Source organism: Leptosomus discolor, chromosome 2, assembly GCF_034619465.1.
Source record: "Leptosomus discolor isolate bLepDis1 chromosome 2, bLepDis1.hap2, whole genome shotgun sequence".
NCBI lineage: Eukaryota > Metazoa > Chordata > Aves > Leptosomiformes > Leptosomidae > Leptosomus > Leptosomus discolor.
The window spans coordinates 2,171,398-2,182,915 of NC_141392.1; the positions used below are offsets into that span (position 1 = coordinate 2,171,398).

The 11,518-nt window shown below is 55.8% G+C and overlaps 1 protein-coding gene across 1 annotated transcript; it reads right to left on the reverse strand.

Moving 5' to 3' along the window:
* Nucleotides 1-2,746: 2,746 nt before the first annotated feature.
* On the reverse strand, nucleotides 2,747-9,310 carry DRC5 (dynein regulatory complex subunit 5). Its single transcript, XM_009960152.2, has 4 exons — nucleotides 9,130-9,310; nucleotides 6,686-7,254; nucleotides 5,220-5,669; nucleotides 2,747-3,284 (listed from the first exon to the last, which is right to left on the reverse strand). Exons 1-4 carry the CDS (start codon nucleotides 9,308-9,310, stop codon nucleotides 3,108-3,110), a joined length of 1,377 nt encoding a protein of 458 aa, XP_009958454.2. The 3' UTR covers nucleotides 2,747-3,107.
* Between the last annotated feature and the right edge of the window lie 2,208 nt (nucleotides 9,311-11,518).

The window sequence follows — 11,518 nt, forward strand, 5'->3', positions numbered from 1 at the left end:
GTGTTTCAGGCCAGTAGTGCTTGGCGCCACGTTTTACAAAGGTGCCGTTTGCTCCCCAATTCCGTTTCCTAGTTTGCCCCTCTAAGAGGCGACCTGGAAATGCTTCAAGCCTGCCCCAGCACCAGCCCTCGCCCGGGCCGGAGACAGCTCTGCTGTGCTGTCATGGAGGCGCCACGCAGGGCCCGCCATTTCCCCCGCTGCTCTTGAACGCCAGCCGCCTCGGCCGGCAGCGCGGGGGGCGGCCGGCAGGTACCCGGCAGCTCAGCGCGGGCACATCCAGCTCCGCGGGAGCAAGGGGAGGCCGAACGCCACCGTTTCCCCCGTCCCCGCGGCGGCCTGCTCCTCCGCCGCCAGCCGGTGCTCCAAAACCCGCCCCGCCGCCCTGTTGGGGACACGTGCCGGCGGGACACCTCGCAAGCGGGTGGCCGGGCCGCGGCGGGCAGAAGTCGGCAGGCCTGGAGCTCGCCGGCTGCTGCGGGAGGGAGCCAGCCGGGCAGCCCTGCTCTGGGCCGCTGCGGCACCCGCTGGCGTTAGTCCCAAACGCCAAGCCCTTGTGGCGTTCCCTCTCCTTGGCTTCCCGGCCACCTCCCTGCCTCCTCTCCCGTCTCTCTGGCACAGACCCACGGGCAGCGGGGGGGGGGGGGGGATGCTCCCAGTTTGGCTGGGGTCCCTCTGCTGCTGAGGGCCACTCCTGCCGCGTCGGTGGATGGCAGCGGGAGGGAAGACCAGCTCGCAGGCAAGGTGCTGGAGGTGGTTCCCTCCTCCAGATGGAGGCCCACGGCTGACCGCCCTCCTCCAAGCCCCGCAGTACTTCTTGGGGATGGACCTCGCGGGAGGCCACGTGCCCTTCCCAGCACAGCGTGACCTGCTGCTTCCCGCTCTGCAAGGCGGCCCCACGCCACGCTAACCGGACCCGGAGCTGACAAGTGACCCACCAACGATTCACGCTGTCAAGGCTTTCATTTTCCCCCAACGTGGGTGGCATTCGAGATGGTCTCAACTCTTGCCGGCTGGCGGATAGCGCGCTCTTGAGTCTTGGGAGGGTGGGCCAGGGGTGCAGGCTGCTTGGTTTGGGCTTTGCTCTTTTGCCGAGAAGATTGATGGGAGGGGAGGCAAAGGGGTTCTCCGGGCAGCAGCTACCTGTCCAGGCGTTCCTGCGTGTGGCAGCCCAGGAGTGGGTGTGGAGGGTGCTCAGGTGGTGGTAACAGTCTCGGCCATTTGCAGCGAAAGGAGCCGTGAGTGTTCCAGAGAGCAAGTCAACTGTTGGTCCGGTGATGGTTTGTCTTCTCAAGCCCTTTTCTTTCCATCCCCGTTCCTCTGGCGGCCAATTCCTCCTCGTGTGTCTGCTAGCATGTCTGAGGGGTCTCATTGCTGCCCTCCCAGCACGAGCTTTCATTGCCCAACGGGCTGACCAGACGCAGCCCTGTACTTGGAGCTACAGGCGGGCTTTCCTAGGACCAGGCCACCCCCATTAAGCCCCCACCCCACCCTTGCTGCTGGAGCTGTTCCTTCATCAGCCTAACGCTGATCTGGGTCTTTTCTGCTGTTTCTGAACACGAGTTCTCATCTCATTCAGGTGTGTCATTCAGTGGAAATATTTTGTAAATGCAAATAAAAAGAAATAAATCTATTCAATACCTCGGTCTCGAGGATGGGAAACGAGTAGTGGGAGACGCCCGGGTTGGGAGGTTTCACAGCTGCTGCTGGTTGGGATTTCTTGCGGATGTAGCCCCTGGAGCATCCGTGACTAGTTGGGAAGGGAGCTACATGTGAGGGCTTGGGGCTGAGCCCTGTTGGCACCCCTCGCGTGGCCACCACGGCCGGGGACAGCCTCTCACGCCATCCTTTCTGATCGATCAGGGCGTGACACGATGCAGGTAAAGGTGCTGGCGGCCAGTGGCACCACGGGTGTCTGTATCCATCAGGCAGAGCAAGGCAGAAGCGGGTACGTGGTGAACGAATTCTTTTGTGAACACTGGGAAACAGTTTTTACTTTTCAACTCTGTCAATATGATTCTAGCTCTGTCTGTCTCTCTATATATGTACAAACAGTATATCACAATGTTGCCTTTTTTGTTGGAAATAATCAAAGTACAAAGATTGTAAACCAAATCGGTGTAATAAAAGTTTCAGATGATTCACTGAGGTGGCTGCCAGCAGTGGGTCTGTGGGTGCTGGGGCCGGGCAGGGCTGGGAGACACGTGGAGCCCCTGCCTTGCTCAGAGGGCGGGAGGGGATGGAAGCCAACCCACTTGCTGAATTCCCTGCTGACCCCTCCTGAGGGGGGCGGGGAAAGGACACGGACACTCGGGTATGGACCCTGTCCTGTCCTCAGGTGGCCACAGCCCATGGGGCAGAAGGAAGCTGCTCCCTTTTCCTCCAAGCCCATGGAAGCTGCTCCATTTTGAACCCTGTGGGCAGTGTGGAGCAGCAGGGACCCCTCTAGCTTGAAGTTAGGTGCAACACAGGCTTTTTTGGGACAGGTTTGCCCAGCACACCGCTGCTAGTTAAGGTAAGCATCTGGTGGGAAAGAATTCCCCTGTTTGCAAAGCAGGCTAGCACTAATCAAAGCAATCCAAAGCAGGAAACCATGGTGGAAAGACCTATCATTTATTGAATTTTTATTTTTTTTTTACTTTTCACCACCCATATCTGAGACTCCAGAGAGATTTTGCTATAAAAATGAATCCTTGAGCAGAGCAATAGCCAGAAAAAGCTGCCGAGGAACTAGAAACAACATCTCCTCTGTCTATTTAGGTGGTGGAGACTCCACCTTAGCTGCTTTACGGGTGGAACGACATCCAGTTGCCTGAACTAAGCGTGCTGCTGGAGCACGTAAGAAGCACCACAGGAGGTGGGATTTAGTCTTGGGCGCAGCGGGAGGGAGGGCTTGGGAGGCAGATTGCTGCTGTGGTGCCCCTGCAGTCCCATGAGGCCTAATGTCTGCCGCGTATTAAGTCACGGGTTGGACGATGGGGATTTGGGAAAGGCTGTGGTGGCAGCTACAAGTTGAGTGTTTCTGAGAAATAAGAACAAAAAGAAGCCTCTGGAGTCAAGTTCCTCCAACACTGCTCCTGCAAAGCTCGTTGCTCTCTGGAGCGTTTCCTTCAGAGGGGTTTGGCAGGGGGGTGCTGGGGACACCCCCGCCTCGCCGCTTCCCGGTTGGCCCACACCATTTGGTGAACGAGGTGCTCGGTCTCCTCGCCCACCTCTGCCAGGCGGAGGTCGAACTCAGTCAAAGCCTTGTTATCCGCCAGCCCTTCAAGCAGCTGCTTCCCGCCGTCCTGCAGAGGGGTGAGAAGCAGGGGGGGAGTTCAAGGAGGAGATGCAAAAGTGAAGCGTTTTGCTCCCTTTCCCCCCCCTCCCCAGGGCAGCTCCTGCAGCTGGTGGTGGGGAGCCCATGAGATGATGGTGCCAAAAGGGACGAAGGCCTTCACCCCACCCCAAAATGTTCCTCACAGGAGAAGTACACAAGGAAGGAGCGTAACCTTATGCAGCGCTCCGTGATGTGACATACACTAATGACTCCCTCTGGGTACCGTGTCAGGAGTCCTCAAGCTCAGGCTGGTGATGATAACCTGAAAGGAGAGTCTCTGCTCTCCCCTCTCCCCCAGTCCCCAGCTCGCTGCTGGCTGGGGACAAACGGCGGCGTGATGAGTGCCCCGCGCCTCGTCTCGGCAGCGACGACAGCCCCAGTGCTGGCAGCCTCCTGCCTGGATGGCGCTTCCCAGGCTGGGTTGGCTTTCCTGGGGCGGGGGGGGGGGGGGGAACATCTCACACAACTGAAGTCCAGCCTGACAGAAAATGGGATGTAGAGAGTACATCACTTTTGGGGCATTTCCCTCCCTTACCTGAAGCACTGCCTTTAGGGGTGTGACAATTTGACTTCCCACCACCACCACTGTTCTCTTTTAGGTAGCAAATACACCCCCTGCCCCCATCTCCTCCGTCCAGGTGGTCCCCTCATCCCAGCACTCTGCCTCTTAGACCTTTTGCCAAAAAAAGGACAGAGCAAAAAGGTCTGTGACGGAGTCTCTTTTTAATGGGGTACAGATGTCCGAATTTGATGCAAAGCCCCCCCCCCCCCCCCCATTTCCCCAAAGATAATACCACCAGGCCATTTGTTGGGCTGCTGCGGAGCTTCACAAATGGGTAACAGGAGAGCTCATTAGAAGGAAGATGCTAAACAGAGAGATTATTATTTACTAAGCAAAAATCCTATCCTTTCCAACCTTTGCCCCCTTGTATCGTTAAACTCAAATGGTTTTCCACGTCCAGGATCATAAAACTCAGAACTCACAAAAGGTTTTCTGCCATCAAATCCTTTTAAAACCGTTGTCAAACACATTGATGCCAATATTCCTGCCAGCAGGGACAGCTGGTCTTGCTGTCTCTTTATTGTGACAGTGAGAAAAATTGAGGCAGCACAGAAAGTTTAAAAGCCAGCGTGATTGCATTTGGCTGTCTAGTTTCAGATTTCTAAAGCTCTTTTTAATCAGCAGAAGAGAAGCGGTCTGGTTTGTGGGCATGTTGCATACTGCAGCTCTTAGGGATGCAGTAAGATCTGCGGATGCTCCTCCGTCTAGAAAACGTGAGTCTGTGGTTTAGGAGCCACTTACAGGCACCCAGACGTGACACTTTTGACCTACCGCGCTGCTCCAGAGCTGTAGGGTGGGTTAAAGGAGCTCAACGACTGAGCCAATTTTTTAACAGCCTCCTCTGAGCACATGACAGACAGGAGAGATTCTGGGAAGGGTGACACTATCTGTATGCTGCTGAGTGACAGATGGCACAGCAGCTCCAAAGCACAGAGGATATGCATAAGGCCCTTGTCTCATTCCGCCTGTCATTATTATCTACTCCCACATGTGTGAAATGGCTCTGATTTTTTTTTTTTTTTTCCCTTACTCCCTGGTTTTCAGTCTCCTGGGGGGAAAAAATCCTTCTCTGCCCAAAAGCCCAAAGCCTGGAAGATTCAGCCCCGTGAACAGAGCTAGATGTACCGAGTGAGTGAAGCGTGTGTGCGCCCGCAGGAGATGTCCTTCTCCTTCCTGCCGTCTGCTGGAGTCTCTGCCCTGCTTGCAACCCATTGCCATCCCAGCAAGACTGCGACGTGAGGGACCCACTTGCCCCGGCGCCTTCAAGGCAGGGCAGGATCAGCATCTGCTCTGCCAGGCCACCACGCGGGCTCACGGACCGAGAGAAGGGGTTTCTCTTACCAGCCCTAGACGGTTGCACGAGAAGTTGATACTGGTCAGGGTGGTGTTCTGAGCCAGGACCTGGGAGAAAAGCGCAGCGGTTGGCTCCGACAGGTTGTTGCTTCCCAGATGGAGGGACTTCAGGGTGGCGTTGGTCAGCAGGGCGCGACCGATCGCCTCCCCGCCTTGGTCCTCCACGCAGTTGAGGCGCAGATTCAGGGAGGTCAGGGTGGGGTTGTCAGCCAGGGCTTGAGCGAGAGCCTGAGCCCCCAGGTGACGGATCTGGTTGTTACAGAGATCGAGGGTTTCTAATCGGCTGCGCTCGATCAGCTCGCCGAGAGCTCGTGCCCCCTTGTCCCTGACGAGATTGTGGGCCAAGCTCAGCTCCACCAAGCAGGGGTGATCCAGCAAGTTACGGACCAGCAGCCCGGTCTTCTCGTCATCCACTTTGCTCTGCGTCAGCTTGAAAACCTGTGGGGGTGAAGGACGGGGACACTAAAACAGGCAGCGCTTTGGACTGAGCTTTGTACAAGACCCCAAGGGAGTTCAGCCGAAGGTCCACCAGCCAGGATTCATCTCCCTTCACTTCAGCCGCCTTTAGCCAGGAGGCTCGAGTAGTTGCTTTTATAGTGGGCAGGTACTTCCAGCAGGCAGGGCGTGCCACTGACGTCCCGTGCCTGTTCTCGGGAGATGGGGCTCGTCTGGAAACGAAAACAAGATAAAGCTGCCCAAAAGCCTGCAGAGAGCAGCAGCAGAACTCGCCCCAGATCACAGCCGGGCGCTGTCTGAACAAGCACGTGTACCAGTGGTAACCACCGTGCTCTCTATGAGGGGCAACGTCCTGCCTGGCCAGGGCACCTTAACACCTACAGCAGATGTAATTTCTCTTCTGGAAGGAGAGCAGAGAAACATCTCCCAGAGCTGTGGGGAGAGCGGTCAGTGCCATCCACCACTTGCTCTAGCCATGCCCACTGCTGTTTTGGAGGGGCTGAGTAGCTGTGCTGCAGTTGCCACAGAACTGAAGATGGTGTTAGTGCCCAGAAGGAAAACCCCTCATCGCTCTAAGGCAAACGTGAGTGTTTCCCTGCGCCCCTCCTGGGGGTCTCTGCACCTCTGGGGCGTGTCGACACCTATTTACTGAGCATAACTACCAAAAACTCTTTATGAAATAACTCCCTCTGGGCTTTCTCCTCTCCTCCCTCCCAGAACTACGGAAGGGTTTCAAACTTTCTCTCGTGTTACAGGGAACATGTTTTGTGGGAGCGAGTATTTTTCTCACTGACCCTCTGACGACCTGTTCTGTCAAGGGCACAGGCAGAACGAGACACTCAGCGCTACGCCAGCAAGCTGACATCTCTGCGCTCTGCCAGACTGCAACTTGCAAAAGAAAGGGTGCTGCCAGCAAGCAAAACTGGTCCCTGGGTTTCTACCCCCGTGCAATTTGAAGATCTAGCTGAGGAAGGAAGGTTCAGTTTGGAATACGTTACCTTCAAGTTGGGGCACATCTTCACAGCGACAGCCAGGTTGCAGCAGTCCTGGTGGGTGAAGTTAAAGAGGTTCCACTCGAAGTTCATGCCACAGTTTTTCACGCCGTACGTGAGATGAAGCTCTTCAAGGTGAGGCAGAGCAGGAATGAGGACTCCCAGGTCGTAGTGATGCACGGAGACCTCGCCGAACCCAAAGTCACTCCCTGTATCAGAGAGGTCATCCCTCTCCTCCTTTCGGTCCACCTGCACCGGTGGCAGGAACTGATCAACCTCCAGTTTCCGCACGTAGTCTTTGCAGAGCGGGATGAGCTCTAGGACCTGGTTGGGGTCTGTGGTGTTAGGGATGAAACGTTTCAGGATGTTCTCCAGGTGACGTTCGAAGAACATCCGTTTCCAGCTGTCTCCGTGGTTGGAGATGTCACACACTCGCCAGCGCTCCGTGCAGCACCTCTTCCAGTAGCCCTCATCGTTTATGAGGTTGGCAGTCACAGCGAGGGGAAGGCTGGTGGAGAGCCTGTCCAGCACCTTTCTTCTGTGCCCAGGCAGAAGACGGTCCAAAATAGGGTTGTCTGGAGGGGATGGAGAGAAGGAGAGGTTGGTCTGGGCTGTAGGAACCACGGCTGGCACTGTGGTTCTGCCCCAGCGGCGCGCCCGTGCCCTCCCCTCTGCTGGTGCTGGCTCTCTTCTCAGTTGCCAGAGGCTGGTGCCGGGAGCGAAGCTGGCAGAAAGCGTGTGGGATTAACCTCCTACATTCCTGGGTAGGATTTCTAACTTCCACAATAAAACACCAGCATAATTGGGTTTACTCCCATAAAATTTGGGAACTGCATCGGGAACTTAGCTCCCAGCTTGAATTTCGTTTGAATGCAGTTTATATTCAGAGCAGGACCTCTGCTCCCAAGAGAGCTAATTCAGCCTTACAGCGATGGGAGAGCTTGGCTTGTCATGTGCTGAACCTTCTCCCTTTGGTTTCTAAGCATATTGAAGGACAATATTTGAGAACAACTGTCTGTGTGCTCTCCAGGCAAGCCCTCGTGCCTTTTTATCTTAACTCAGGCTTTACCCCAAATAGATTCCTCTTCCTTTCCGCTGAGACACACTCTTAGCCTTTAGGTCCACCTTGTTTAAATAAGAGTTCTCTTTTCCCAGGAACTTTCTTGCCTCAGTCTCTTTTCTGACGCTCGCCCTAAGTCTCAGCTGGCCTCTGTCTGGTGGAAGTCTGGTGGTCACAAAAGGCAGAGGAAAGCCGTGCAAACTCACACCATGAATGCTTGGTGACATGTAGTAGTGTTGAGCAACAGAAATAATCCGTGGAGAAGCCTATCTGCTCACGGGAAATCAGATTTTGAGACCCAAAGCGGGGCTAACTTCATATTTCCTCTCTCTCTGTGGCGTTTCCTCCCTAAGGACACCCGGAGTTTTACCACAGCCTCTTCCTGGAGTCTGTTCTCCGATGTCCTACAGCCGTGACCTCCTCTGCAAAGTCCCATCGTCCAGGCAGAGGGGAGACACGCGTGGGCAGGACTGGGCTGGCTTCCCTCGGGCTCGCGCAGGCCCCAGCAGTGGCCAAGATGCAGCCACGAGGATCCCCAAGGCACCGAGCGCTCTGCTTTCGTGCGGCCACCATTTAAGTCCACTTGGCATCGGACTGACTGACCAGGCTGACAGGGCTGCAGGGGTCCCAGCTCAGACCCCCTGCTACCATCACCTCCTGGCAGCAGGGCAGCACTGAGCTCCTCCCCACTGCCCTACAGCCCCGAGGTGGACACAGCCTTAGACCTGCCTTTGCTCTTTGCTGCCACTTCACTGCGTCAGCCAAAGAGACAGGCAGGCCCTTCCTTTCCCCCTCCCAGTTAGCTCCAAGGTGGGACACGCTTTTTCTGGTTTGCTGCAGTCTCAACAGCCCACCTGCTTCAAAAGCACGTTCCCTGCCTGAGGATACAACTCGTCCCGTCACCACCAAAAGCCGTGGAGGAGCCCTGAGGCTGCGAGTACAAGAGGTACGCGGAGATGGTCGCTCCTCCGAGCAGGGAGCGATTCTCCATCTCTTCGTACAGCACTCGGCATGACGGGGGGTCCCTCCTCGAGTGCTATCGTAGAGTGAACCAAGAGGAGGAAACAGCAACTCCCCAGCCCCAGCCACGGCTGAGGTGAGTCCAGCAGGGCACAGAAGGAAGAAGAAACGATAGGACAAGGTTAGGGCAGAGTCACACCCTGGGACAGCAGCCCAGAGGACTACAGCCTTCCCTGGAGGATGCAAGTACACACTTAGCAACTAAAGGGTTTGTTTCACTGCCTCCCTGAGGGGATACTTCTCCCCATCTGTTCCTTTGGCAGGGCTGGGTACCCACACCTTGCCTTTCGGATGCATCTGCCTGCCTTGTCGACCCTCTGCCCCCCTGGACTGCCTCTACGTGTCCCAGGGGAAACGTGCTCCTGCTTACTTTGGAAATTGCGAACGATGTGCTGGAGGCAGAGCTCAGTGAGGCGGGGGACAGTGGCGAGGGACCACTCGGGATCCTCGACGATGCGGTGTCTGTAGTACGAGCCAGTAGCAAGGCTGGCCTGGGATGGATCCAGCGAGGGAACGGCTGTGCTCCTGTCACCAGCTGCTGGCTGCTCCATCCTGCTCAGGACCCACTTCTCCTTCCGAAGAAGCAAGAGGAAAATTCCTTGAGAGTCACCGCCACATTTTCCAGCTGGGCTGCCTGCAAAAGCAAAAGGCAACTTTAGAAAGAGGCCAGCAATAGGAATGGTCTGCTCACACTGCCCTCCTGGAACGCACTGGGCCCCTGCCCTTTGCCTGCCTCCTCTGCTTAGGCTGGACACTGCAGCAAAACAACTGTTGTCCAGCCTTATCTTCACACACTGCCCTGTACAAAGAGGTCTCTAGGTACCACGTGTAGCAAGCAGATAGTAACTTGGTGTTAATTCATAGTGCTGTTGAAGAGGATGGACAGGAATTGATTATTTACTGTCTTTTCCAACAAAAGAAATAGGTGAAGCCGGCAGGAGCTGAGTTTAAAGCGAAGGAAAACGATGGCTCTTCACATGGTCTGCAGCTGGACTTGGGAATTCCTTCCCACAGGATGCTGTGGATGTTGAGAGTCTGTGCAGATTCCAGGACAAGTTCATGGAAGGGAAGCCCCTGGAGAATATTCAATGCACAGAAACCACATCTGGCTCGGTGTGAGTTGAACACAGCTGGAAAGCTGTGGGGAGAGCGCTGGAGGGAAAAAAACCCACACATATTTGCATTGTTTTTCCACTTTTCTCCAGGCACCTGCTTCTAGCCACTGTCAGAGATGAGATACTGGGCCAGCCCACCCCCTGGTTTGAGCCAGTATGCCTGTTCTTGTCACTCTTTAAAGACAGACGCTTTACAGGTTAATACACTGTATTCAGGGTTGGTTTTTTTTCCCTGCTTTTCCCAATTACTCTCCAGCTGAACTTCCAAACATCCATTAACCGATGAGATGGGTCAGACCTATTCGGACCACACTGAGCCTAAGCAAACACGAGCTACAAGAACGAGCCTGGAGCAGCAGGCAGGGTGCCCAGTGCCATTAGCGCTGCAGAGCTTTCCCAGACCAAAGTTTCCCGTTCGCTGTTCCCTACCCCAAGCTCAGGAGGAGCGCTCTCCGCCACCAGGACCCCACGTGCGTGGTTATTGCCTGGAAATCCTAAGGGTTCCCTTGCCAGCCCTTGAGTTCTAGGTTCAACCAGGCTGCCCGAGCTTGGTGAGCATCTCCCAGGGCATACCGACCCGTGCTGATCCTTACTGGGGCTAACTGGATGTAACAGGGCTGCAACGAAGGGCTGGGCGGTTAGAGACTGCAGGACGCCTAAAAGAAGCATGAAGCAAATGGCTGGATGGCAATGTCAGGGGTGAGGACAGCCTCCTGCGAGGCCAAGAGGATGCCTCAGGGCACAGGCGGCCTCGCACCACAGTAGAGTCGAAAGATTCCTGCGGTAACATCCTGCACAGAAGGCGCCTGTCCCGTCGTACCTCGTGCCACAACATCCCTCAGCTGAATGTCTGATCCCAAAGAGCTCCCCCTCTGTGAAGGGCGTGAGCCGGACAGCGCTCCCCGTGTGAAACCTCGTAGGTCCTTCTGCTGCAGGAGGCTGCTCCCTTCTCCTCTGCCCTCCCAGCCTGCGATGCCCCGGTCCACACAGGCTCTTCTCTCCCTGAAAGCTTTTTTTTTTAGCTGGCTTTGCCAGCGTTCCTCCCTCTGTAAGACATCTGGGGAAGGGCCTGCGAAGGGTTGAGCAAAAGGGGGAAGAGAGAGGAGGATCTGTGAAACGCCAAGAACTAGAGGAGAGGAGCAAAATGCTTCATGCTGTACTACAGCAAATAGGTCAGCAGAGGCTTCTTCAAAGGCACTTGAAGCAGGTCCGAGAAGAGAGCGACCGTTTCAGAACGCCAGTCAGGAAAGGGCAGAGATGGCAGCGGCAGGGGACCCGCTGGCACAAAGCAGGGGGATGAAGGGTGCCCAGGACAGGGAAGCTCTATCTCCTGGGAGGCACTGGTGTACGGACAAAGGCAAAGGCTGTAGAAAAAGGGACCTGAAGAAGAGTGGGTGTGGAAGGAGAAGGAATGGGTGACAGGCAGATGTGAGGACCTGGAGTCCTTTCTCTGCAGAGCTCCCTGCCCCCAAAGGAAGGTGCTGTGATGGCAGGCCACCATTGCAGGGGAAGAGGAGAGGTCTGGTTCTCCCCAGCACGCTGACCCAGCTGAAACACAGCTCCTGGTCCTCGATGGACTCCAGCAGAAGGGCAAAGCCCAGCTGGATAGCAACGAGGTGGAAGCGACTGGGAAAAACGTTTTCT

What these genes read in the sequence shown, in the direction of transcription:
- DRC5 (XM_009960152.2), bottom strand. Translation starts at nt 9,310, where the DNA reads ATGGAGCAGCCAGCAGCTGGTGACAGGAGCACAGCCGTTCCCTCGCTG. An exon ending in CATCGTTCGCAATTTCCAAA is followed by an intron (nt 7,255 to 9,129) that starts GTAAGCAGGAGC and finishes CATCCCCTCCAG; the next exon opens with ACAACCCTATTTTGGACCGT. An exon ending in CGTGCAACCGTCTAGGGCTG is followed by an intron (nt 3,285 to 5,219) that starts GTAAGAGAAACC and finishes ACCCCTCTGCAG; the next exon opens with GACGGCGGGAAGCAGCTGCT.